Source organism: Bombus vancouverensis, chromosome 9 (genome assembly GCF_051014615.1).
Source record: "Bombus vancouverensis nearcticus chromosome 9, iyBomVanc1_principal, whole genome shotgun sequence".
NCBI lineage: Eukaryota > Metazoa > Arthropoda > Insecta > Hymenoptera > Apidae > Bombus > Bombus vancouverensis.
This window is the reverse complement of record NC_134919.1, coordinates 14,168,920-14,196,699: the sequence shown is the minus strand read 5'-3', so window position 1 is coordinate 14,196,699 and position 27,780 is coordinate 14,168,920. Positions and strand designations below refer to the sequence as shown.

The 27,780-nt window shown below is 34.8% G+C and overlaps 4 protein-coding genes across 9 annotated transcripts in view; 1 reads left to right on the top strand and 3 right to left on the bottom strand.

Annotated features, from left to right (window-relative positions):
• The window catches only part of dlp (glypican dally-like), a 132,381-nt gene extending 120,825 nt beyond the window's left edge, over nt 1-11,556 (bottom strand). Inside the window, exon 1 of the mRNA XM_033330352.2 lies at nt 11,101-11,556. Coding sequence (XP_033186243.1) covers nt 11,101-11,251 — 151 coding nt within the window. The 5' untranslated portion in view covers nt 11,252-11,556. The remainder of the gene's footprint in view (nt 1-11,100) is intronic.
• Nucleotides 11,557-11,804: 248 nt separating this feature from the next.
• On the bottom strand, nt 11,805-15,975 carry Oseg4 (intraflagellar transport protein Oseg4). The gene has a single exon (XM_033330350.2). The coding sequence runs from the start codon at nt 15,973-15,975 to the stop codon at nt 12,421-12,423; it is 3,555 nt and encodes a 1,184-aa protein (XP_033186241.2). The 3' UTR covers nt 11,805-12,420.
• A 188-nt stretch (nt 15,976-16,163) lies between these two features.
• Nucleotides 16,164-27,746, bottom strand: LOC117154924 (tonsoku-like protein). 5 transcript variants are annotated; one of them, XM_076621577.1, is made up of 7 exons: nt 27,628-27,746; nt 27,289-27,324; nt 20,559-20,816; nt 20,311-20,479; nt 19,748-20,163; nt 17,673-19,673; nt 16,164-17,617 (listed from the first exon to the last, which is right to left on the bottom strand). In XM_076621577.1, the coding sequence occupies exons 3-7, from the start codon at nt 20,626-20,628 to the stop codon at nt 16,668-16,670; spliced, it is 3,606 nt and encodes a 1,201-aa protein (XP_076477692.1). In that variant the 5' UTR covers nt 20,629-20,816; nt 27,289-27,324; nt 27,628-27,746; the 3' UTR covers nt 16,164-16,667. The 5 variants fall into 5 exon arrangements, with proteins under 5 accessions (XP_076477692.1, XP_076477691.1, XP_033186240.2 ...); XM_076621579.1 differs by lacking the exons at nt 27,289-27,324; nt 27,628-27,746 and adding an exon at nt 21,043-21,175 and having other exon boundaries at nt 16,887-17,017; nt 17,372-17,617; XM_076621576.1 differs by lacking the exons at nt 27,289-27,324; nt 27,628-27,746 and adding an exon at nt 21,043-21,175.
• On the top strand, nt 21,182-27,220 carry LOC117154929 (guanine nucleotide exchange factor for Rab-3A). Of its 2 annotated transcripts, none has more exons than XM_033330359.2 (8): nt 21,182-21,322; nt 22,695-23,004; nt 23,084-23,296; nt 23,373-23,608; nt 23,764-24,147; nt 24,255-24,357; nt 24,435-24,501; nt 24,560-27,220. In XM_033330359.2, exons 2-8 carry the CDS (start codon nt 22,780-22,782, stop codon nt 24,637-24,639), a joined length of 1,308 nt encoding a protein of 435 aa, XP_033186250.1. In that variant the 5' UTR covers nt 21,182-21,322; nt 22,695-22,779; the 3' UTR covers nt 24,640-27,220. The 2 variants fall into 2 exon arrangements, with proteins under 2 accessions (XP_033186250.1, XP_033186249.1); XM_033330358.2 differs by lacking the exon at nt 21,182-21,322 and adding an exon at nt 21,715-21,952.
• Nucleotides 27,747-27,780: the final 34 nt, after the last annotated feature.

Below are 27,780 nucleotides of genomic sequence, written 5' to 3'. Positions count from 1 at the left end.
TCATACAACAAGCGGATCATTTATTAAGAGAGATCAGTTTTCCTAAAGAACTGTAGCCTACAATGCAGATCTTTGCCCTGTTAACATTTTCACCGCTCTTTCTATCATTTTACGATATATCTCAAGTTTCCTTGTTCGACAAACGAATCTTTCCCAAAGGAGATTAGTTAGTTTCGTGAAACATTTAAAAGAGGAAAGAAAAGAAACAAGAAAAAATACAAAGGGATGCAAAACAAATTCGAAAATAAAAGAACGAAATCGTACTCGGTAAAACTCGGGCTTCCGGCGGAAAGCAATTGGGACGCAATCCCGATGCAAATTGCACCATTCTTTCCCCCCACGAAATTTCCCCATCCGGGAACCGACAGAAATTCCACTCCATAGCCCAGATAGATAACTTTCAGCGACGAAACTTCGTTTCACCAGGGACAGAAGCGTGTTTCCTACTATGACGTCCTCCCTAACGACAATGAGTCCTTAGGCCAGCAGCTTTTAGCGAGTACGGAGAGACAGGGACGCATCGAGGATAAACGCGGTGCTCGCGTAGCTCTATCTCGGGTAAAATGTAAGTCGCATAATGACGCAGTCTCGATAGTCTAGTCGAGGAAGACACCCGGTCGCGTAGCCTGGAAGCGACGATACCCGTCACAGCACTATGGTGCACACCGACACTCTAACAACGAGGTAATATCGGTGTGCAAAGTAGCAGAAGCACGTCGTGGATCGCTTCCCTTCGAGAAAGCCTATGCTCCAAAGAGAGAAAGAGAGAGAGAGAAAGAGAGTTATGGCAGGGAGAGGAGAGACGGTACAAACTCGGTCAAAATTATAAAGTATTCTACACGCGAACAGAAGTGACGCGTTTTGGGGGACTTTCTGAGTTAACTCTGCATATTCCTTTTCCTTTTTTTCTTTTCTCCTTCTTCTTTTTTTTCTTTCCTTGTTACAGTGGAATTTCGCTGGTCTCGATAAAATTAGCGTGCAGCACCGATCGTGGATAGCAAGAAGTTATTCGCGAGGTAGCAGCTGAGTCGAAGACGTATGAAATTGTCACGTTATTTTTATTAAATCGCTTTACGTGTACTCGGATCTGTACATATATCCATTTATAACAAGTCTACTGGTGAAACAGGAAATCCTAATTGATCGTAGTTTCTCAGTTTTGACCTAGGAATTAGGAATTATTAATCGCTGTGTGCATGCGTGTATATGATATTGATATCGCGACAACTCCGGTGTAATATACAAAGTTGTCCTCCTCTTGTTTTCATCTTATTCGATTAAACTCTAAGCTATATTTGCAATGAGCCACGGTTGAAGTTGCACGGCGTTGCAAAGTGTTGTAAAAAAAAAAAGAGGGAAGAAACTTCAAGACCTTCGAACTCGAGAATCGAATGAAAAATGACCATTCGTTCAGGTTAACCGATTGTCCAACGCGAATAAACTGGCTTTTCGGAAAACCTACAAAGAAGGAACGCGCTGAGAGGTCTGCGGCTGGCCTTGAGAGAAAGTAGCGGTTTCAGGGAGCCACGAGACCGTGTTCACGACGTGGAAAACCCTTGAACGTCGAGCGACGACACTTTACTGCCTGTATCACCGATCACCGACCAAAATAACGAGCAAGGAAGTTCTACGTTCCGTCATCGTGCTCAGCAAAGGGAGAGAAAAAAAATTGTCCCCTTTTGTTAACGGCGAGTTTGCATACAAAATGAAAGAACGTCCGACACACACAGGCGGTGTATATCCACTTGGAAAAAACGCATTTCCCATTTTTCGATCGATGCATATGCATTTTCCTTCATCCCTCTCTCTCTCTCTCTGTGCTCGTCCCTCCATATCAGAATTTCTAATTCGAAGATGCAGAACTTTTTGCCAAGTTTCGTGTCTTTCAAATTTTTGATCCTCGAAGGAGAAGAGAAATTGATAATAGAAGAGGACAGGTTGCTTTTTATTCTTTTTATATTAAAAATGTATCATAGCACGCGTGTTTATATCGACAGCGATCGATGCGTTAATGAAATAATTCTGTTTCATTATCGACGTGACCTGCTGTCGTCAACCATTTAAAATTCTTTCTATGAAACGTTCCACGCTTCAAAATTCTTGCATTAACAACGAGAGGAGAGGGGACGTATATATGTTGCAATGGAACATAAATAATAGAGAATCGTGCAAATATGTCCAGTTCGTGTACGCATTGTTGTCGTGTATGCATGCACGATGTTCCAGCGCATATCGAGCGGAAAGTGATCGCACGACCACGAGCGCAAACAAGGTGAGCTGCTTTCCAGGCTATATCCGACGGAACCACGGCGAGGACTGCTTATTTAAAAATTACAAGTTACAACGGCGACCATTAAGCGTGGCCTGGTGCCTGGCTCTATAGACGAGCATAGGCCTGGCTTGCGTATCTCTTTATGAAAAGTCTCCTTTCTGCATTCCACGCTGCGTCGCGTCGCTACTTCTACATCTACGTCGGTCCTGTTGCTGTCGCTGACGACGTGTTTCAGCCAGTTTCCAGAACTTGTTCACTGTCACAACTTACTCGTGCGACCGAGGATCGTTACATTGTTGCCTTCGTCATCTTCCTTTCTCCTTCTATCGTACCGTTTTGTACGATTTATCAGAATTGCTAGGAAATTTACAGGCTACTTTCTTACCCTTGCGCGAGAACTTGGTTTGGAAAAAGATAAAGAAAGGTAATTAAAGAAAGAGTAACAGGGTCTTTTATAGGCAACTATTTCTCACAACCAAGGAATCATTCGGTCCGTGTTTTCATGCTTTTCCCATTCCAGAAGACATTGGAAAAGGATTTGCCGCCAGAAAGTATCTGCATATGTTTATACAAAAGCGTGTAACGAACAGAGGATGACGAAGAATCCGTCTTATCGACGCGTGTGTCAATGAGACTCTTGCGTCTCTGTAGCAGGATTATTCCTTTTCGTGAAACGTAAAGCGTACAGTTTGCTTTGTATGTATTATTGTCATGCAAAGCGAAAGACAATATACATCGTGCCTTTCTTTTCAACAACGACGTATCAAAGTATTCCCTTTTAGCTACACTTTGACATAAAAATCGGAAAACGAACAGCGATGGATTCAACGCGACTTTTCTTTGTAATCTTCGTATGTAATCATATAGAGAACATTGAAATTCATCATCCTCTGATCGTGAATACCAATTTTATACATCGTTTCTCGCATTTATCTCGTCTTTCGTTAAGAATCTACGATAAAGATATTCAGTTTCCTACTTGAATATCGAATCCAGGACCGGCGTGACCTTCTACGGGGCCCGAATACACGTTCAAATCCTACACTTAAATTTTACGACGAAGAATTATTTATTTACAAATGCTGTTACATATTATATATTTTTTATAGGCAATTTTTTAAACAGATCCAAGTAATATTTTTTCGCGTCCATAATTCGCTTTCAAGGGACAAAAAATTCAATGAAAGTAGAAAATCTGTAATCATGTATGACCTTTGCAAAAAGCTATTGATGTAACTTAATTTCTCTAAAAAGTACATTTCTCTGAAAGCGCCTGGACTTTTTTTATCTAAAGTAGTTTCCAGGATATGAGGACTTTATGAAGTTACACTGAACTTTCGTGATTTTTCTCACTCCTTTACTAAAAAAATATCTTGCATCTGTTAATGGTATCGTCATTCCGTAAAAAGTTAATCAAAATTCGAGTTTTTTAATTAACGGGGGGCCGGGTTCCGGCGAACAAACTGAACCTGCCTTGCGCCGGCCCTGATCGAATCCAACGAAAGTTCTACAAAATATAGCGAATGGAGATTGAACGCTTTTAACGAACGTTTGCAAATATATACAACGTTGTTTATCTGCGTTTATAAATTAAGAAACACGGGGAAGGTTATCTCGATTTAGAACTCTCGAAGCAAGTAACAACGTAATCGGAATGCAAATACGCTTTATTGAAACGTACTGCAATTAAAATAGGAGAAACTATCGTGGCTCGACGATATTCAATACGCGTAACGATCGATGATCAATCAAGAGATAGAAGAAAATATGAAGAGAAGAATCGTAGAAGATGGCTGTCTTACCTGGTCCTTAAAAGGCACAACAATTAATGTAGCCGGTTCCTGCGCCTCTAATGAAGGAACATATCGTTTATCAGGCTCGATCCAGTATAACATGATCCATAAATCAATTGCTCGGACAGCGTAATAGCATCTAGTATCAATTTCACTTTACGTACGCGAACAAGTTGAGTTGACAATCTGACTACCGTCGCGTTTTACATTGTAAGTAATCGAGAAAGTGTTTTAATCGATACCTGTTGAAATTCTTTCTCCTAAAACTTGTTCCACTTTTATCTAAGCATTCTACAAAATTTGTATGTAACGCGCGATTAAAAATAATTGGAATAGAAAATTTGGTAAAATTCGGTAAAAATGACGAGAACCACGACAGATCTGAAGAAGATTGTTCACAGTTGCAATGTATCTATAATCTGATCTAAATATTCTTGTGGCTCTGCAAACAGGAAAAAGTAAACAATAACAGATTTCGAAGGACAGCGCCAATTAATCTCCGAGATCGGCGACAGTAAGATTCGATTTGAAAGAAAATCAACAGAAAAAGTCAATAAAGATAACTCGAATCAAATTTTCTTCGTCTTTCCGAATGCAAACTGTAACGCTGGGAATAAGAAGTTTTGACGATGATTCATTCTAGAATTTGTTTTCGGTTTATTTCAATGTACTGAAGATAGCAGAAAAGCACGGCAAAGCGAAAGATAAACCGTGCTGAAATTTTATTTGCCTACCGAATGCGAAATCTATCGTCGACGATCAAATTTTCGATGATTAATGGTTGTTCAAACCTGAACGATACGATGGATATTCAACGTGACCTAACGCAATATTAAGAATAGAATAAGCAAATGTGAAATAAATAAGCAAGTAAATAAGCAAGTGAAATATCAACGCAACAGCTGTACTCGCACGAACATAACAGGAGGAAAGCTCGATAAGTATATTTTTGTTGATTTTCTGATTTTAGTGTCACGTTATGTTTAAACAGCTGTTAATGGGAACAACCTGGTAGGTCGAAAGAAGCGTAAGTCTTTCGAAAATATTCCAAAGCCGAAGATGTAATTGATGGGACGAGCAATTAATATCTTTGATATTTTAATATCATGACGCGAACAGTATTTTAAAAACATTTTTAAAAGAGTGAAAAAACAGATGTTCCGCTTTATAAATAAATAGAAAACAATTTTGGTAACGTGGCGGTGCTTCGGCAACGTACTGAATTTTAAAACTGTTCCTCTGTAAAAAATAGAAAACACGAGCCATCGCGTTCTTCCCCTGCAGTCTCCGCGAACAAATAAAAGAAATCAAAATTTCTCGAAATTTAACCACAAAGCAGACCGATCGACCATTTCTTCAAAATCTCGATTACCCTCGCGATAAACAGGCAGAACTCGACACAATAAAGTCCCGTCGAAAGAACCACGAATAATTAAGCAGAAAGAGCGTTAGCTCGCTTCAGAACGACGCAAAGGACAATTTACATACAAAGTACGACTAAAGTCGCTATATCCCGTGGGTCTTTCAAGGAAGAAAATTCTCGCCAGGTTGAAGAAAAGAAAGAAGGATGATCGTAGAAAATTTTCAGCCGACTCATCGGTAGAATCCACTTTTCGTACAGCCTGAGAAAGCTCTCGTAATGCTCGCTTCTTCGATGATCTCGACCATCGAGCTCCATTCTATACTTCTCGAGGACACCCTCGGGAAAGAAACAGCGTTTAGTATAGGTTCACAACACCTGTTTCAACCACGTTTACGACTAGTTCTGACCTATTTCGTCCTATTGTTCCTCTGTTTCTCCAGAATGAGTTGAGCAAAGAATAAAAACTTCCTTCGATCGCTTCTTTCTCACATTCGACTGAATGAATAATGAACGAGTCGGAAGACCCGTGGGAGGTCGCTCAAGATACGTTGTATTTTCACGTTAGGGTAGTTGGAATAAATTTTGTCGTCGAATAGATGATTATAAATGGATTATCATAAGAAGTGTTCTTACATGCAACCGTTCTTCGGCAGCTATAACAGATATATCTGGTTTATCGTACTACTTTTTATTTCATCGTCGCTTTGCCAATTTAGAACAAAATTATTGATTCTTCCACTAGAATGTAATTTTTGTTCTTTGTGACATTAATTCGGTGTTAATTGATCGATTAAATATTCGATGTTAGTGCAGCAATTAAGTATTTTCGTGGCTAGCGACGTGGCATTTTTATTTTCAGCAAATTTCGGATCAATATTCGTCGCTGTTATATTTTCACACCTAAAAGGAAAATATCGTATCGTACGGTGATATACGATGCTGTTATTTACATTTGTACGTCGAAATATGATAGATGCCTGATAAGGAAGCTGGATGTAAATAGATTTTTTATAAGAACACGATATCGCTGCTGAGAAAGTAGAATGAAGTTTGAGTAGAGGCGAAAAAGCGTTAGAATATTAGACGGGAATTACCGGGACAAAAAACATTTCAATATAAATATTCCTTGGGAACCTTTTCTGCTCCCTCTTCATTATTCACGTATGTCGTACATACAGTGTAAAGGATCCACCGGATAGAATCGACGCGGTTCGTAAGACCAGCAAGAAATCCCATTCGACCGGCTTCTCCGGCTGCTCTGTCAGGACTTAGGATCACCGTAGACGCTAACAAATGTTCCGGCGTGTTGAACAGGCTATGAAGGAGCATTCTACGAGAGTACGAGCCGGCTTTGGTATTATCCAAAATCCTACTGTTGCTCGAGGCACTCGATGCGATTAATTCTCTCGTCGTTTCGTGAACAGATCTGATCCTTAATCCACCTATGACAAAATTCTTATCAAAGTCCATCTCGACCATCAAGGTACTGACTGATTTCAATCGTCTAAAATTTCCAACTGAAATCAAATACGTCGTTCTTTGACAATTCGTTCAAGGAAATTTTAAAGTCTCTTATATCGTTCGATTGTGTTTTCTTTCATACTTTGAAGAAGTAAACATTTTCTTCTTTTCTTCTTTTCGCCTGTCTGGCATTCTAATCAAACACACCGAATCGTCGTGTCATTAATCTTCATATCTCTTTTGTAATTATGAAAAAGCAGATTAACGCTATGTCTTTTTCGTTTATCCGGTTAAATTTTGAATCATCGTAATATTTTATCAATCGATAGCCTGCTGGCCACTATCTCTGTACATTGAAATTACAAATTACAAAGCTCTATCCGGTAACCATTGTAATTAATATTATTATGGACAAAGGTATTTTGTAATTCGCCTGCGTTCAGAGGGAAAATGATACGAGTATACAACGAACGACAAGCTCCTTCAACTACGTAATTACGAAATTTAATTTGCGATGTATCCTTTTCATGACACCACCCGTATATAGATTCAGCCAAGTGTAACTAACGTGAGAGTAAATGTACCAAAGTATTTACCGTCCGTTTGATCCAACAATCGGAAAAATACTCACCTTTTAAAGACGAAGAATCAACGTATACGACATTGCACCGAGTAGAGAAAAGCTAGTCGGCGTGCATCGCGACGGCTTCTAGCGTCGTAGAAGCTAAAATGGTACCCGTGTCGAGATAATAAGCCTGAAAATTCAGGTAGCGGAGATCTGAGACAGCTGTTCGTCGAATCTTGCAGCAGGTAGACGACACGAGAGGAAAAAATGAAATTTGAACAGGAGATAAAGAGGAAGATCGTAAAAGTAAAAACTCAGGGCCAGGATGTAATGGCCCCCGGATGCTTCCATCCTCGGTCCACTTACTAACTACTTGTTAAACGCGTTTTTACGATCGCGTTAACGCGATGAAATCGAGGGACAGGTTAAATGGAAGTGTTCATTGATTTAAATTAGTTTTCGTGGTGCAGTTGAAGCGAACCGATCGCAGTTTGGGGCATGTCACCACCGGCTTGTCGGCTTCAACGAAAAGCAAGATAATGACGGACGATTAACACCTTTGATTAGAGATTATGCTCGTTACAGTTTAAGCAACGTTCATAGTTTAGTCGGTTTCTAGCTTCTGATGAAACCTCTTGTAGCTGGTCTCGAGTTTTGATGAAGTAACGCGATCAGGTTTGTGGCAAATAGCAAGTATCTAACGATAGGAATCGATACCAGCCCTCACGAAGGGTCTTCGACCGGATAACGTAAAGGAATATTAATTAACATGTAAACATAATGGAGTAACAAATTTTGGCGTTTGAAAAAAAAATAACTAGTAAATCATCAGATAGATTGTACACAATATAGTACGAAATATAAATGGCGGAAAGAAATACGTATATATATACCTATAGGGATGTACGAGAATATTTAAGCCATGTACGATAATGGTCTGGTAATGATAACTAATTATATTTGTAAGAAATATCCTATCTATACCTAAATCTATCCTAAACTACAACTGGATCGTAGCTACTTTCATTCGATAAATTATCAAACGTTTAAATCGATCAATGTGAAATATCAAATATGTACAAACAAAATAAATCTATTTTAAATTCTAACTAATACACGATAATCAATTATTCCCACCCAATAAATTATTATTGTGAAACGTAAGTAACCGTGAAAAGTAACGCCACAAAACCGTTAATTATTCTTTTAAACGCACCCTAATACCGCGTCCTATCGCACCCATTGTCTTCCACCGAATCGCCATTACTTCCGGTCGCGATTGTTCCAGAAAAATCAAACCAGCAATCATCGGTCGTAATTACTCTCCATAGAAAGTAAATCGTGTCAAAACTCTTGTAACTTCCTGTCGCGCATGCGCGTACGCGTTAATGTGCACATTCGACACGAACGACGCGATAAAACGCGAAACGCCTCGAATTATTTTTCTTCTGCCATTTCGTTCTTCGCGTATCGCTACTTCGTATACCGTTAATACTTGGCGCTCTTCCACGGTTCTTTATCTGCCCCGCGAAACCCATACGGCTCTCCTTTCATCTCACCGATAAGCTCGACTGTGTTTATATGCAAAAACAAGTCAGAAATAAAAGTGTTCGTGGATGGTGAAATGGCTGCGCGATTGAGCGGAATGCGCGTCTAATGCTCTCGTGCACACAGATTGAGCAATCTGTGACGCGAGAAACGAGCTATATGTTTTGAAACTGTTTTCTTTTTTGTTAATCTTGCCTTTATTCCGACTTTGACGAAGACATCGAATTTTAGATTCATACGTTATTAAAATGGGCGATCATTGCGGCTGAAGATTGTTTTAGAACGTTATCCCTATAATACTTTCTATACCCGTTTTTTCTATCTTTCTGATGTTCACTGTTTGAATCTCCGTAACGAAAGTAATTTAGGAATCGATCCTTTGTGCTATACAAGAGTTGTATATGTTTTTTATTTTCTAGTAAAAAAACTTAACCTAAAAGTTCGATACGACCATATCCATTTTATGATTTTCGAGAGTAACATTTCTAAAGAATGTCAGCCGTATGATCACGCTAACGGAACGCAAGATCCTTTATTATCTATTCGGCGCAAGTAAATATACTTTCGAAGCTGAACGTATTTGTGATTACACTAACTGATAAAGTAGACAGGTTCTTTGTGCTCGTACGATGTATGTACATGCCGAGTGATAAACCAAGGTATCTCCCTATATGGGTGTGAACCAACACGAATAATCCGTATAAAACATGAAATTTTCAACTACATTATTTTATAAACGACTTTGAGCTGTTTTCGATCGATCGGTATTATAGGTCCAAGTGTATCAAACTTTAATATTACAAAATTTAATATTACTTTCATACGACTAGAAAAAATTAATGCTATCGGAAAAGAAACGTATAGAACGCGATAAAAAGATTAGGATGCGTGGCAATACCTTTCGTAATCACTGTAAATTATTAACAATAACATTATTCTCATTAAATTTTTAGCCACAGTATTGCAAAAATTTATTTCCACTTTGTAAATGTTTCGGGAGTTGTTCAAATGCACTGCGATATAAAGTGCTTATTTCGTTCATTAAGTCTTCGATAGTTAATCACGCAAACATACGGGCGAGGCAAGCTAAGGCACATTTGTGTATCCAGTTTCGAGACGTGAGAACTTCTCGGAATTTTTCTTCCGTTCGTTTTTTCTCCACGTGCAGCCCCTTCGCGAGGAAACACAGCCCATAATTCATCGGCCATAAATATTTCGTTGAACGTGTCCTCTTTGCGAATCACTTCAACGAAATTCTGCAGGATAAATCATGAATGGCCGTGAATTATGAGCCCGGCCACTCTAATTCTGAGCTTTAATTTTCTCCGCGTTTATTTTTCATCCGTTCGTCATATATTCTTCTTTCTCACTCTTCTGGGAAACTTTTCAACAAGTTAACACAAACTAAATCGGAATTCCATTTAGAATCTACTTTTTATCCTTTTCGCTATATACGACACTATTTAATTAAGCGATAAAAAAGTATGAAATGAAATATAAAAACTTGCTGAATGCACGATTCTGTTCGAAATAATCAAACGAATCTTAACTTTAACCATTTCCTCCCATAATATTCAAGAGGTCTGACATTACCATTGTGAATGTTTAAATTTAACCTGTCACAATTTCAAAGTTCCCAAAATTTCTTTAGTTTAAAACGCGTTACGACGTAATCTGCCCCAAAATGAAATTCTTGATAAAAATGTAAAATAAAAATTCACTATTAATGCCACCGATGACATTGTAATAATCTTACATTATTATTACGTCACAATTTACAAATTTTCCGAAATTCGCGCCATTTTTACAAATTATTGTTGGATTAGAACACGTTACGACGTAACACGTTCGAAGTTGAAATTCTTGGTTCTAATTAGTGGAAAATTTGAATCAAAACCTCACTGTTAATTTTCACCAATAACGTTCAAGGAATCTGACATAACCGTTACGAGTCTCAAACCACGTCGTAAATTTCAAATTTTCTGCAATTCGCGCCATTTATCCAAACGATTCTTAGCTCGAAACGAGTTACAATGTAATATGCTCGAAACGTAAATTCAATCGATTTCAGAGTAAAAAAATGAAAATAAAAACTTACACGAAATCGCCTCCTTGGGAATGTCAGTGGCCGGAAAGCCTTGGGACTCGAAGTAAGGTTTAACGCCGTCACATTTCAATCCGGCGCGTACCGTCGTCGTCGTGACGCTAAGGATCAGGATAACACATAACATCGACAGCATACCACTCATAATTATTCCCGTGGCGGACACTCGCGATACACTCACGAACTGACGCGACAAATACGCGGGATACGACACTTACGCCTGTACATTCGCGGGAAAATGACTTCGTAATCGTGACTGGGCTTGGCAAGCACGTTTGACAATTCGAAATGGGTAGCGCCACGATGGTTTCGGTAATCGAGGAAACAAAATTTGAAAAGAACGCCGTAAATATCCGTGAAAGAGAGATGATAACAGATGCAATATCTCCTCCTTACTGGTTCGACGCGCACTGATCAACTCGTGGAAAGAACGCGTGCCGACAACGATACACGCATGCGCGATACTCGAAGGCATCTGAGTGGAAGAGAATACTTCAAATTTTTTGGCCAGTTACGCGCCAATCAGTTGCCATGCGCAGACCGGTAATTCCTTTGAATTTTGTTGTATAAGTTAAATTTTAAATAAAGCATGCTCTAAGGAAATATTCATTAAAAAAACATATAAAATAGTCTAAAATATGTTTAATGTAGGCGATTATGATAATGTAAAAATTAATAAATATATAGCATATGTATTTATACATATATAATGGACGGTATTAATATTTCAGTTATTGGACGGAATTCGCATTAAAAATTATCACTATGCAATTAAATTATGTAAGTACACTGTCTTAAATGCGTAGAATATAAAAAGATATTTAAAACGGAGAAGCTTCATAATTTAAGTTGAGAAAGATAACAAAATACTACACAAGAATATGATGCCAGACTTATAAATGAGATCAGAATCATTATTCATTTTTAAAACTACGAAAATTATTATTAATCCATGTGTCCCTAATAATATTTTTCAAAATAAAATAACCATATAATTATTCGGTGATAAGTAACATTGAAAATTTGACTAATCACATTATCACATGTTTCTAAATCATAAATTCTAAATAATCAAAAAATTACGGATTGATCTTATTAATTCAATAAATCAACCAGATAATCAACACATTATCTAAATCGTAACACGGATTAATACTTTTAAGCAGTGCACATTCTAACTGGTGCATACTACTATAAAAATGAAACATGCTTTTTCAATGGCAAGCTTAAAGCTCGCCGGCATGTCTGTTATAGCTCAAGCATAATATATTTGTCTGATAATGCATGTCCAATACATACTCACACACACACCAATTACATATATGTAACCGTGCTATGGCACAAAGGGCAAGCATTAATATTAACGACATCTCGTTCTGTAGCCACGTGGTGTCTGCAAACGGTGCAGATCCACGCATTGCTCAGATCCATCAACGGTTTGCCAGAGATAATACAAGGAGGGAACCTGGTCATACAGTTAGGACAGGCGACACACCAGTCGGGTACCAGACTCTCGCAATTTGTACATTCTGCCTTAGAATTACGAACATCTTGAGGACTGTGCTTGGTGAAGATGTCCACAGCCAAATCCTCATATTCTTCTCTGACCGCCTCTGAAATAATCTCTAGAGATTCTAATTTAATGAACGCTTTGGAACAGACTGCAAAAGCGTGATTGACTGCGCTTGATAGAGCAAGCAAGCAGTAAATATCTTCCGGTTGCAAGATATCTTCGTATTCTCTCAATCTCAGAGCTGTTTTCATGGCTGCATCAAAATTCCCTGCATATATTTGCCTATTGGCTAATAAGAGAAAATGATAAGCCTCTGCCCCTTTCCAGGCGTTCTCTATCACCCGAGTGTCTTCGTTGTTTTCTGTTAAGCCCATCACAACGTTGCTACGGCCACCCTTAGCAGCTGGTGCGGCACTGATATGATCTTCGACCAACAGAGCTGCTAGAACGTAAATCTTCTTCACGCGTAGCGGATTCGTCCTAGTCTTTGCTTGCTCTTCTGCTAATTGAAACAGCAACTTTGCTGCTTCCAAATTGTGATTTGCCTTCTTGTATAATTCTATAGCCTGTAGTCTCTTTCCATTAGACAGAAGATGATTGGCATACTTGTTCAATAATTCGCCTATCTGGGCCATTTTATAGGTCTTTGCTAATTCGACTGCTTGGTCCCAGTGATTCAAACGAACGCACGTATCTACGGCCAGTTTCACATCTCCATATTTTATATATGCTGCTACTGCTTGGGAACACATACCCACAGAACCTAACATTCTTGCTACCATCTTCAAAAGGGGACTTTTATCTGGTAACTGTTGCACTGTCCCTGCTAATTGAACAAAATCTTCTAATTTATAATAGCATTCTATAAGTTTCTCCAGATTCCTGCTCTTTCCATAATATTCTTTTGCACCTTCCCAATTCTGTCTTTCAGCATAATATTCGCCAATTTTATTGTAAGCGTATTCCATTTGCTTATCAGACCCGCCGATACCCATTTTCATTAGCTGTACCACCCGAAAATAATCTCCTAATTTTTGACGTAACGAAATAGCAAGATCCCTTCTGTCCATATTTAAATATAATTTTTCAGCTTCGTCATAGTTGCCAAGAAACGCAGCCACCTCGGCTTTCTTCAGGTGATCGTTGTGCACATTCTGTAAACGTTTGATAAATTGTATACCTAAGTAATCTGTGCAACGAACCATTGCATTTTCTGCAGTCTCCAAATCTAGTTTCTGTAAAGCTGATTCTGCTAATAAGCGCCATAATCGTGGATGTGGATTGTCCTGGATGAAATTGTTTGCTTCTTTCAACCCTACTTTCATCAATAATTCCCTGGTATCCCTCAGTGATTTCACTTCTAAATCCACTATTAAGTCATTTCTTGTATCTTCTGGTTTCTGCATGAGATCATCCAATAAAACGCAACGTATTTCTAAATCTTGAAATGAACAGATATATCCAGAACAGGATATCGGTTCTTCGGGATCGAATTCTCTTAAAACGTACATTCTGGTTTTTTCTATAATTGCTAATAGAGCGGGATTGTCTTGTGCCCAGCACATGGCCCACACATCCTTTCTTTCGAACTTATTTATTTCACCCTCTGATTCTCCATCCTTCAAAGTATTTTTCTTGAGATCAGTCTCCAAATCTAACATAGTTAGAACGCCACTCGTGTCCATAATAGACGCCCGAGATGAATCACAATTGATTGCAATCTTGTAAAGCTTACAAGTTGTATTATATCTATTTGTAAGAGTTATCTGAGATAAAGAATATCTTTGAATCATTCCCGACTCTCTGCCTATCAATAGAATCTTATCAGTTGCGCACAAACAGCAAATCGGATCCATAGTAGCTTTAGTATTAATAGGTGCCTCAAAAGATCTGTCTTTGTCTAAATCTTGAATAACTTCCGTCACCCCGGTCGGAGTTTCGTCAATATGGTAAATTTTATCTCTTCTAATTCGTCCTGCATGCAACATGGAATTACGAGGAGTGCGATAACTCCAAACTAAGAAATTGTTCTTGGATGCTGCAACAATTACGCTATTTGTCATGGTCACCCATAGTGGCTCTAAATCTATAAACTTAGTATCTATTGGAGTAGCAATTGTATTGCATACTAAGAGTGCAAATTGCTCTGATCCTTGAGCAAGGTCATTTTTTATTGCCAAAACACAATGATCTCCATGTGAAGCTATGGAGATCAATGCTCTTACATTTTTAGTACAATATGTATTATTCGTTGTATTCCAAAATATAATGCAAATGCCATCTTTGGTAATCTTTTCATTTGTATATACAACTGTATTACTGAAGTAAGTCCATTTATAATCTAAACGAATATTTGCAAAATAGATATGAGAATCAACAGATAGAGCTACTCTGAGAGATCCTCCTTCCCATGCACAGCAGGTGACTTCTCTACCAGGTATTTTTAGGGTCCTCATATGTTTACCAAAAGGAGTATAAAACTGAATGACATTAGTGTCCTTTGTTTCTCCATTGCCCAATAATGGTAACATCCCAGTTACAGCTAATATGGACCCATAACTATTCCAACAACACCATGCTGCTGTCATTCCAGTTTCTATTATAACTGGATTATCGTCATTAGTGCCTTTCATGAGCTGTATTTTACCATTCCTGTAGCAAACAGCTAAAGTTGGACAATCTATGCCAATATAACCATTCCTTCCATCATACCATTGCAATGAAACTATTGTTTGAACTTGACCACCATTAAGTGGTATCATATTTAACTTTGTTAAAAATACGCCTTGATTATCAAAGAGATGAACTTCCCCATTTTTTATGCCAAACAATAATAGTTTCCCATCTGGAGACCATTGTACTGCAGCAAGAGCTGTATTTTTTAATTCCTTGCCCCAGATTCTATTTCCATCAACTGAACCTACAATAACTGCTCCATCTTCATAAACTATGCAAATTTTTAAACCATCTAAACTCCATGCCATCCCTTTAACTATTGATTTATTGCAGTTATTTATCATTTCATCGTACCAAGAGCCCTTGTACAACATCCAAACTATAATTACACCATTCTGATCACTTGAAGTTAGTTTCTGATGTTGTTCGTTCCAGGTAACTACTTGCACATGACCATTGTGACCTTCTAGAGTTTGATTCATACTTAAATTACTTGCAGCAGTTAAGTTTCTAGACCTCCCACCACTGGTAGAACCACTTACATTGGAGTCTACTCTAAGTACTTTCAAAAGACCATCCTCTCCGCCAACAGCTATATAACCTTCCCTTTGGTTCCATGCTATACAATTCAGACGAAAATTGTTTGGTATTGCTATTTTTTTACTCAAGTATACAAACATTTTGTAAATATTTAATAAACGTCAATTATTTTGTATTCTTTACTGAATCAGCTTCTGAAAGAAATGATTGCAGCATATGAAAACTGATGCTACAATGACTCAGTCGATTTTAAATTGTTACGATTGGAATTATTGTTCACTTACATTATTATGCAATGTTGATAGCATTCGTAATTAAAAAACGGAGCAAAGGTAAACAACGTTTATTGCCTGTTAAAAATATTTACAATGTATATTACAATATTTTCTGTTATAGAACATTTTTAGCATGTTACTTAAATATTACCTTTATTTAACTATATGCATTTTTTATAGCTTTTGTGATTCGATTGAACACCAGTTCGAAGGAAAGGTTACTGTAAAGTATAAAACAACTAAAATTTGGTAACAGTTATACATTGAATTGGACTTTATTAAATGTTCCCATTCACTTTGATGCCAGGAAGTGCAGTAAAATATACTACACTTCCGGTATTTCAAATTTGTCTTTTTAGGAAATACCTATTGAGATCTAATATGGATATATTTAGATAATTTACAATTTATAAAAGATAGTTTGTATAAAAATATATTTTTTAAGCTACTGCAAATGAGAGAAAATGATGAAATATGTTTTAAAGTAAATGAATGCTTTCTGTAATTTGTAACTTTTTTCAATTCTATGCACACATAGTATTATATGTATAAAAATATTAAAGTACCGGTTTAAAAATAGTAAGATTATGCGGAAGTTTCTTTACTACACCCTTCCCTCGCCATAAATGAACCCAACAGTCGCACACTTCTGGATACATACTCACGATTAATGTACAAATCTCAGGTTTTTCAATAAATACTTCAGAATCAGGAAATTCAGTAATATTCTCACATCCACTAACATCGATATGTCTTAGTGTTGGTGTGTATTTCAATAATAAATTCAGCGATTGTGCTCCCACTTTTCTATTTCCTTTAAGCACCAACTTCGAAAGATTCGATACACGTGACAATATATTTCTAATATCAATATCCGATAATTCACATGAAGCAAGCTCTAAACATTCTAAATTAACAAATGAAAAATCTGTTTTATTAAAAATATTTTTAACCAAATTAAAATCCCTAGAACAAATAGTATTCGATAAATTCAAATTAAGTAATTGTCTTTGTAAAGTGGCACAGACTTCATCTTCACTGAAACAGTTCCAAGAAATATCTAAATTTACTAGACTATTGTTGTTTAAAAGAAAACGAAAATTACATAATTGACAATATCGCAAATTCAATGTCCGTAGCTGTGTTAAAGGGGTGAAAAGTTTGAATAAGATTTCTTGACTTGATGATCCAAGAGGATTATAGCTGAGATCAAGAAACTTAAGTTGTGGAGGTAGTTTCTCTAATTTACTTAAACACTTACAATCTATATCACATCCTTGAAGGCACAATTCTTGCAAAGCTGACAATCTTAAAATACAATCATTTAAAGATTTTCCAAGTTCATATAAGTTACCACCGGATAAATCTAATATTTGAACATTCTTTTGATATTCTAGAGTTTTCAATAAAGATATAAATTCTTCTTTTCTAATATCTTCTTGTTTTAACCGGAAAGTAAACGTGTTCTCGCATGACTTCAAACACTTTAATATGCATTCTCGAACATCTAAAAATATTAAAAGTAATGATTATTTTGAAAATTATGAAATAAGTATACTTACTCATAAAACATCTACCTATATTGTAATTTTTACAAATCGCCCCATATCGCTCGACAATAGAAGGAGTTTCTAACTCAATTATTTCGCATGCCAAATTTTTAACAATATCCCCTTCATTTAATATCGTGAACACATTATTGCAATTGATCGCAATACCATCCATAGTTTTTAGATCTAGTTTTACTTTACATCCAGTATCGTTGTAGAATTTAGTTTCAATATCAGCTACAATTTCTTTTACTAATGGCCTTATTGTATTCGAAAATTCTATTTGAGTTTTAAACATTTTTCCATCTACAAGGATGTTTAAAATAACTGATCTTATAGTATTGATTTCTGTTAATTCACATTCTGTGTTAAATGGAATTACAGGTGAGGAACTTCGAGAAGTAGAATCTTTAGTAAATCCAATTGATAACAACGACGTTTGCTGTTTTTTTTTCTGAATCTTACGTTCAGTAGAAATCCGTCTTATTTCAGTACTGCAACTATCATTACTATCCTCCTCTATTACATCACATTCATTATCTTCAATTACTTGATCTTGATCATTCATTTTTTGTCGTTTTAAATTTTTCTCAACATCAATATTTCCATTACTTGATTTCCTCTTCGTCATTGAGGAGGAATGTTCATCAGAGCACCTTCTATTATTTATACTTTCATTGATATCATCTTCCAACCAATCATCCAAAAGAACCTCTTCACTATTCAAAAGTGGATTTACATTTCGTTTCATAGAGGACAAAGAAGCTCCAATTGGATCATTCCTGTGTTTTAAGCTAGCTATAGTTCTTTTATAATCTTCACCTGCAGAGATCTTTTCTATAACAACATTTTCATCTATATGAGTTTTTGAATTGCATGATGATGTATGAGATCGTTTCGAAATTCTCTTATTACTCATTGGTATCATAGCAGACAATAATTTGTGCATTTCATCATACTCCATTTGATCTTCAGAAGATAAAACATTAACACGATTCCTCCATTGTTCTAGACAATCTAGTGCAGTATCATCATCGTTCGTTTTAAGTTCCACATTTGCTCCATGTTCGATTAAAAATCTCATCATGGCAAAATTGCCGCAAGAAGCTGCATCATGAAGAGGAGTAACTCCTTGGCACATCAAACTTCCAGGATCATTTACATCTGCACCATATTCTAATAATAATTTTGCAATTTCAACATGACCATGATTAGCTGCTTCATGAAGAGGAGTCCAGCCAAAATGGTCTCTAACATTCGTTAAATGACCAGATTCTAATAATTTTTCTACAGTTTCAACATTCCCATGTATACAAGCTACATGAAGTTGTGTTTCTCCTTTTTCGTTCCTTTTTATAGCAACCGACGTCTTTCTCGTTCGTTTTCTATTTTTAACATTTTCTCTAACTTTTAATTCTGCTTCAACATCCGACAAATCTTCCAAGCAAATGTTTGCGCCAATATTGTTTTCTTCTGATTCGCTTTCGCTATCTGTATCATTACATAATTTTTCCAATGTATCTAACTTTTCCGAAAGTGCTCCTATCTCTTCTGTTCTATTAGTATTTGTTAGATAATTCAAATGTTCTCTTAAAACACTTGTTTCTAAAGAAATATCATTGGAAGCTTTTGCATTTTTTAAGGCTAGACTATAAATTTCTTCTATCTCTTTGTTGTTTGCTTTAATAGTTATTAATAAATCTACTAAGAACAAAGCAGATCTACATATTTCACGTGGATTTGTGCATAGTTCTAGTTCTCTACGAGCAAAGTCCAATGCTTCGTTATATCGTCCGACATCTTTCAATGTTTGGGCTAAACTTAATAAAGCTGCCCCTGTGCGATCGCTTTGTATTTCTTCAGCACACATGAGCATCTTTCTGTAATATTCTACAGCTTCCTCAAAACAGTGTGCAGCCACCGCCGCATCTCCTAATGTCTCATAATATTTCAACTTAATGCTGGTATCTTTTTCTGTAGTTAAAGCTTCTTCAGTTGTTTGTAATGTTGCAACTATAAACAAAATATTTTTCAAACAAATATTTCAAATAAAACCATAAAAATAATTATATTCTCTTAAATCATACCTATCCTGAGACATTTTTCTACTTGATGCTTCAGATTTTGTGGTAAGTTTTCCGTAACGTAAAGAAGCACTAATATTTTTCGTGATTCGGTCCATTTTCCTATTTTTAAAAGCAATTCTGCTTGAAGAAATCGTGCTTCCGCTTTCAAAGATGAATTATCAACTTCAATGGCAGTTTCGAAATGTGTTAAAGCCAGATCATAATCGCGATTCCGCTCGTAAATTCCTCCGAGAGCAATTTGCGTTCTATAGAAATCTTCCCGTAAGTTGTGTGTCTTACATAAACATGCAGCTTTTACCAGTAGATCAACAGCCTCTTGGTGTTTTTTTTCAGCTTCTAGTACTAATCCCAAATTCAGTAACAATCGTGCCCTCATTGTCATTAATTCTTTTAGGTCAATGCTAGTATCACCCAATCTAAATAAAATACAAATATACTTTTTATAACATACCGCTTAGAAAATTAATATCATATATATATTTTATATATTATATTATATTATATTATATATTTTATATATATTATATTATATAAATTTATTGACATTAAATAAGATATAATACTCATTGCAAAGACGTATACTCTTCGTGTACGCTTGTCTTGCACTTATAAGAGCATCAGGTTTTCTTTCAGATTCTTCAGGCTGACTTTCAGCCCAACAAAAATATGTTCTACCTAATGTTGCATAAGCTCGTTGTTCTTCTAATAAATTTTGTATCTCCTTGGCCCCTTCTACCTAACCCAAAAATGTTTTTATTATAGTGTTATAAAAATTAAAAATATTAACACAATGAATATTTTAAATACAAACCCAAATAAAGATTTTGATGGCTCAATGCTTCCTCGTAGTTGCCAAGACTTGCCTGTATTTCTCCAATCATTCTATGAGCAACTGCTATATTTAATTTATCTCCTAAGATATTGCAAATTTCCAGTTGTTCTGTATATTCCTGCAAAGCATCTTCATACTTGTCACTTTCAAAGTATACGTCACCAAGCTCTTTAACAATTTCAGCCAATTGCTGAAGGTTGCCATCACGCTTGACCCGTTTCTTCTTTTTAATTAATCCTATTATCAAATCAACATTTCTGTATACATAGCATACTATGTTACTTACTAGAGAAATCATATTTACTAACTCTCATTATACAATGAAACTTAGTCTTCATACATTTTTTTTATACACATTAATTTCGGTAACATCACATTCATATTTATAATCTTCTTATAAATATTAATATATTCTTATAAATATTAATAATAAATAGAAAAGAGCAAGTAAAATACCACTCACTTCCGATATCCATTATTTACAAATATCAATTATCACAGTAATCAGTGATTCATATTCAACTTCGTGGATTCGAATTCGGACCTCATGCGACTATGCCGTCACACGAACACAAAGAGGAACATCAAACCGAAAGCATAGTCACGCACGAAAAGTATCAAACACTGCAGCAGACGCCTCATAACGGTAAAGAATAGAGCATGAAGTGCCTTTGATGGAGAAACGTGACAAAATTATCAAGTTACTAGACATCGAAATTACCATCGATCGCTGAAAAAATAAGGTACTGTCGCACCTAAAAATTTTCATCCAAAATATTTGATACAATCAGCTATGATATTTACAAATTTCTAAAGTATTTCCAAAGCTACCAGCAGCTGTATAATTGAAATAACGTGAAACGAAACCGTGAGAAAACAATAACAGATTAAATTCCAGCGGCATTGAGCACAATTGAAATCGCTTTAACTCTAATTACGTTAAAAAGGCGGCAATGAGCGAATCTCGTAGCCTATCGTAGCGTAGTTTTATTTCAGTGAAAATTTTCGTACGCGTGCTACGACGTTCGCTTTCGTAATTCTTCGCCTAATTCAAGACGCGCGTGAACTTCAATGACTTCATAATCTACGGAGCATAAGTACGACCTGGTACGAGGTAGTACGAGCATTTAGCAGTGGGTAACCTGTGGCGCTTGAAAGTTCACTGTTATACTCTTGTCTATGTGACTTCAGTCGAGCCGTGTTGCGGGTCGCGTAAGGGTGATGGGTGCTGTTTCTTTTTACACGTTGACACCAAGTTGACATATTGCGGAAAAAAATCTTTATACCGTTCCGCTTTTTTCCCTCTGATATCGTTTGATGATTTTCGCCAGACCCACTAATGGCAGGAGAGTTGCGTAAAGAAAGGTTCACGGGTAAGTTATAGAATGCTGCCAAGCATTAGAATCACACCGTCTTTGGATCGATACGCGCGGATCCGTTTTTCGTTGATGAATTTTCCTCTCATCTTTGGATGCTGTTCAATCTAATCTTTGTTACGACATGCTAAAATAATGTTTCAATACTCTATTGCGTATTACAACGAAAAAGCTTGTTTATATAAATAAAAAAGGACATTTGCCTAACGGAATTATTCTCTCGTCATCCTTTTAATTGCCGAGATACATAAATTGCCATTAATTAAGGTATCCGTTATAAAAGATCCGCAACAGAATTGTCTTATGTGTTTTATGCGATTAGAATGATAATTATAAAATATATTAATAGAAATTCATTGTTTTTTTTTATTTCAACCTTTTTATTAATTTGATAAAATATGGAATATTAATGTACTTTGTTTATTTTTTCCTTTTCTTTATATATATAAATATCTATATATATAAATTTATTATTGTATTAAAATAAATATTTAAAAACTAATAATGTCTTAATTTAGTTTGTATGGAGAGAATCATATGCAGCATTTCTTTTTATAGATCTAGAAATCAACATATATACATACAGAGTTGTGTAACACACAGAGTTGTATATTTATTTTGGTCATTTCTCATCACTTACAAGAATATTTTAGGAGATTATACTTTTAAAGAATGTTGCCATTAAGGAAATTTATTTTTAAACCAAGCAACATCTGTTTTCACAAGATAATCTGTTTAGTTCCAGTTCAACCAAGATCACTCCTGTATTTACGTATACCAGAAAGCTCCACAATGTTCAATTGCGATATTGAAATTCACCAACGATGGAACAAAGAAAACTTGCAAAATCCTGTGACACTCTGGCAAGGTTGAACAAGAATGAACATAAATTGTTTGAAAATCAAAATCATTGTATCAAGCCATTACCTATTACATTTAATGAAGAAGATGCCGAAATAATAAACAACAAAGATTCCATTAATGATTCAACAAAACTCAACCATTGTAACAACTCCTCAAAACCATTATTATGTATAAAGGACTCTCAAGTAATTTCTTGTAATTCAATATATATTACAATTAATTATTTATATTGCTGTAATGATATTGCTTATGTGTTATTTTCAGAACTCTCAGGAAAGAGAACCACCCTCACCAACCACTCTACAATGGGGTAGAGCTATAGCAGAAGTAAAGGAACATGCTGTAGCAAAATTACAAGATGAACTTAAGAGAGCACATGAGGAATTAAAATTGAAAGATGAAGAAGTCACAAGACTTTCAAGAATTAAACAGGATGTTGAAGCTGAATTGGAGGAACTCACTGCCAGCCTCTTTCAAGTAAATCTCATGAACTATATTGTTAATATGTAACATAAAGGCATAAAAAATTGAGCAAATTTTTATGTATACATAGGAGGCACATAACATGGTACGAGAAGCAAATGTACGTCAAGCTACAGCAGAGCGCCTATTGGAGGAAAGTCGTATGAAAGCTGAAGTTTTGGCTGCAGAAGTAGCGGCTCTAAAAACGTTAGTGTTAACTTCGACGCCGGCTAAACCAAACTTCCATCTACATCCGCAGATCGATACGAAAAGTCGTCCAAACAGTGAAGATACTCAGCAAGGTCTTTTTGCAAGGAAACATCGAAGGTAAAATTGCATTTACTATCATTACAATTAAAAGCCTTCTAATCATATCTTTTGTTAGTTATCAGGAATAACTAACTAAACTAATAACTAATATCAGGAATATCGATAAATGGAGGTTGGTATTTAAATTATATCCGAAATATTTTTGCACCTAGATCACCATCGCATTTCAATTTAAAATACGGTCGAGAGAGTTCTCCACCGGATTCCCCATTGAAAGAACAAAGATCATCTTTACCTTCGGATCGAGAGACACTAGAAAGAGATTGGAAAAAAGATTCAGAAAAGGAGAAAGACAGAGAATGCAAAGATTTTGGCCTCGAAGTTGATCCTAGAGTACATACAGAGTTTCTTAAATGGAAAGCTAATCCATGTGTAGACAAAGGTGATCCTTTTGTTGGTAGAATCTTTACAGAAGACATCGATCTTTGCCTTGATTTCCCTAACAAAGAATTGGGTTCAAAAGTTAAACAAGCCGTTCTCGATGGCATCATCTTTATCGAAGCGATCAGCGACAAAACTAAATTCACTTTTCCAAAGTAAATCTTGTGTTTTAATACCATAGCGATATATTAGAAATTTTCTGATTATACTAAATTAACATCTTTTCTTTTTTGTTTTTTCTTTTTTTTTTTTGTTTCTTTAGAAAATGTGTATTGCTTGAAGCACCGCGCCAATGTTATTATCGTATGAGATTCGGAGATCAAGAAAATCAGTGGTACAGCATATCACAAATTTGTCGCAATCGAGTAAGTTTTTAAATTTTGTAAATAATTTATTATGAATCTTTAAATATTTGAATATAAAATTAAATATATTTTTGTAGATTATAGCGGTCTGCGATTTTTTGAATTATTTACGTTACATTGAACGTGGCCTTGTTAAAAGCTCAGGTAAATATTCATTATACTGATTTACATTTCTGGTAGGTACATTTAATTATTGTTATAGTTCACGATGTTTATTGGGAAATTACTCGATTACGGAAGGAAATGGCATTTGCTCGTTTGGGCCTCGCACTATCGTCTTAACGCTCTCCATGAAGGACTTTTTCTAGTCTTAAATATAACAAATTAGGCCATGGATCTGTTATTATTCATTTACAAGTATCAACTGTAGATTGTTAAAAATTTTAATCGTTCCAACTAGCCTCGATCTTTTTTATCTACTGATCGAGATTTTGTAGAGTAAGTGTTAAAGTTTTAATATATGAAAGCTCTCAGATTCCTCTACTCATAGCGTGAAACGCTTCGAATTGTTTAAGATAGAAGGAGGGATTTATACAAATCAATTTATGAACCATTTCGATTGAGATTATAATTTCTACAATATCGAATCTTATTTCATTCACAAACATAATATCGAAGACTTTCCTTTAATGATCTGAAAAGTTCATTTTATATTATTTTATTATTATAGCGAGCATAAATATGTTTTAATCAGTTTTAAAGTGCAATCAAGTATTTCTAAGATATTGGGAACATGGTGCCTTTTGACTTTCCGCTTATTAATAACGCGTGACTAGCTTTTAGTTTAAGCTTTATAGTTATAGCGATTTACTCGCAGCACGTAAAAAGAGATGACTTCGTTATTTCTATAATTTATTAGCAGCTATTGTTTTTATTCTCCTCAAATCGTATAATGGCAGCAGGTAAATGCAGGCCTTTGTCTCTGTTCATTTAAGAAAAAAGTGTAAATGTTGTAGTCTAAAAAAGACTGTAGGTATAAATGTCTTCTAAAATCCTCTTTTTACATTATCTTTGTTTGTATATTCTATGTATATAAGTATACATACCTTTGGACATAACAAATGAAATCCTAGAGTTATGTAAAAAAACTTATGTTTTAGCGTATATTCATAATTTAATGGTAGACGTGTCATAGAACATTGAAGCAATGAAATTATTTCAGTGTTTTTCTTTAATGCATATATATCTCAAATTTTGGTGGAAGTTTTAAAAAATGCCATATATAATTTACCAAAAATCAAAAACACAAGCATATAATTATTATCGTGCTTAATAATGAGTTACATGACATAAAATAATTAAAATTCGTATTTTTAACTCTGATCTAAAAACGGGTGATATCATATTGAATACAATGATAATTACCATCTTTATATATACAGTAACTTATAGATCTTTACATATTACAAAATTTCGTGAAAAACTTTGTCCAAAGGTACGCAGTTTATCCTCAAAGAAAAAGTTGTATTATATTCATTTCAAAGAATATTCTCTTTTGTTGCAAATATTAACTAGTACCTGGTAATTAGCGCGCATATTTAAAAAAAAATGTATATTGTTAAGACTATACATATATTATGTCATATAATTAACATATGACTAAAGTGATAAAAAATATTTGAAATTATGAATATTTGGTGTGTGCTATAGTTAGAGAATCATCTTTTACAATGTACCAAATTGTAGTACAGTTGAAGCAATTTTTTTGTTACTGTTTTCTAGTGCAACACTCTAATTTTGTCTTATGATTATACAGAATTAGATATCTAATATCTAATATACTATATACAATCAAATATTGTTATTGTTACATATGAAAATGTTTTAATTTTGGTTGATAAAAAAAGTTTTATATATTTGATTTTACATTTTTATGAATTTTTTTATCTGACTGAGACAAAATTTCGCTTATCTAAGACTCAAAAAGTTTATTCTTCCAAAAAAATGTGCATTAAATTCAATATAAAAAATTGTTTTTATATAAACATATATGTAAATTACTTATGTAAGTAATCGTTAAAGATACGTTCTTTGTGTATTAATGGTGCTTTATGATAATTATTGAAAAAAATATCCGCATATAATACTTCCAAAACACATCTCTTAAACTAATTTTAGGAACTTGGTTCGTTAGCGAGTTTTATACAATAAATCAAAATGAATGTGTTCGAATACGAAAATATAACGCGGCATGTTTTAACTCGAGATAATTTGTTTTGAAAATAAGATTTTTAAATCAAAATAAATGTTAGCTTTTTCTTGCAAATAATCATTACTGTATGCATCAGTAGACGTTATACAAAGCGATATATCTTACAAAGATTTATTAAAAAAATTTGTATTATTTTGTTGTATCCAATTCAAAAAGTAAAAAAATGTGTTCGAAAATGTTTAATAACGCTCTCGTTGTGGAAGGTTGAGGTATAAATGAATTAAATATGTTAAATATTAATGGTCGAAATAATAGGAAATGAAATGGTAATGAGATTTATATGTTAAATAGTCAATTAGAAATATTCCTAATAGTACTTGTTCAAATTCTTCAGAGTTGCCAAAGATTGCTTCTGAATGATTTTTATTGAAATATACATACTGAGTTTTATTTAGACGTGGTTTCTAGATACATTTAGATTCGGAAAGACAAAAGCGATTTTTGCATAATTATACAAAGAAAATGTAATAGTGATTGTCAAGGAACTAAATTGTAATAGTATCATAGTTATATTTAAAAATAAATTTTCATGTTCATTAGGATAGTACTAGGTATATATGATCTTTAATTATTAATAAGCTTTATGTATTGCAACTGTAATTATTTTTCGACCTAATTATCTATTGAATAAAATTATTTGTTTTAATATTATACTTGTATTCGAATCAATTTTATCGTAAAATTATATTACGTACAAGCTCAAATAACGATATACATACGTAATCATTTCCAGCTGAAATTTCAAACTCCTTAGACTGAAATCAATTTACGTAAAAATTAGTTAAGAGTTGAGTTTAATTTGAAAACACTATTGTAATTTTAAGCATTTTTTAATACCACAAAAACAATGCAACGCATTGAACTCATTTAAAATTAAAAATAGCAATCATGATACACATCTATTGAATCATCGCAAATGTTTCCTCCTTTTATCAAAAAATCATAGTTCTTTATTTTCTAACTACAATCATTTCTTTTATAATCCAGAAAAATAAAATGTAGATGGTATTATGATACTGTTATTCTTATATTTTGTATAAAATTAGATATATTCTTACCGACTTCAATCGTAATGTCTGTCGTAAGATTTGAAACAAATTATTCTAGTACCAATATGCAGCTATAACTACATACATACAGTTGTACATACATATACGATTGCGATTGGCCAGCAGATGGTGCTGAAAATCAAGTTCCCTCTCTTTTACTTT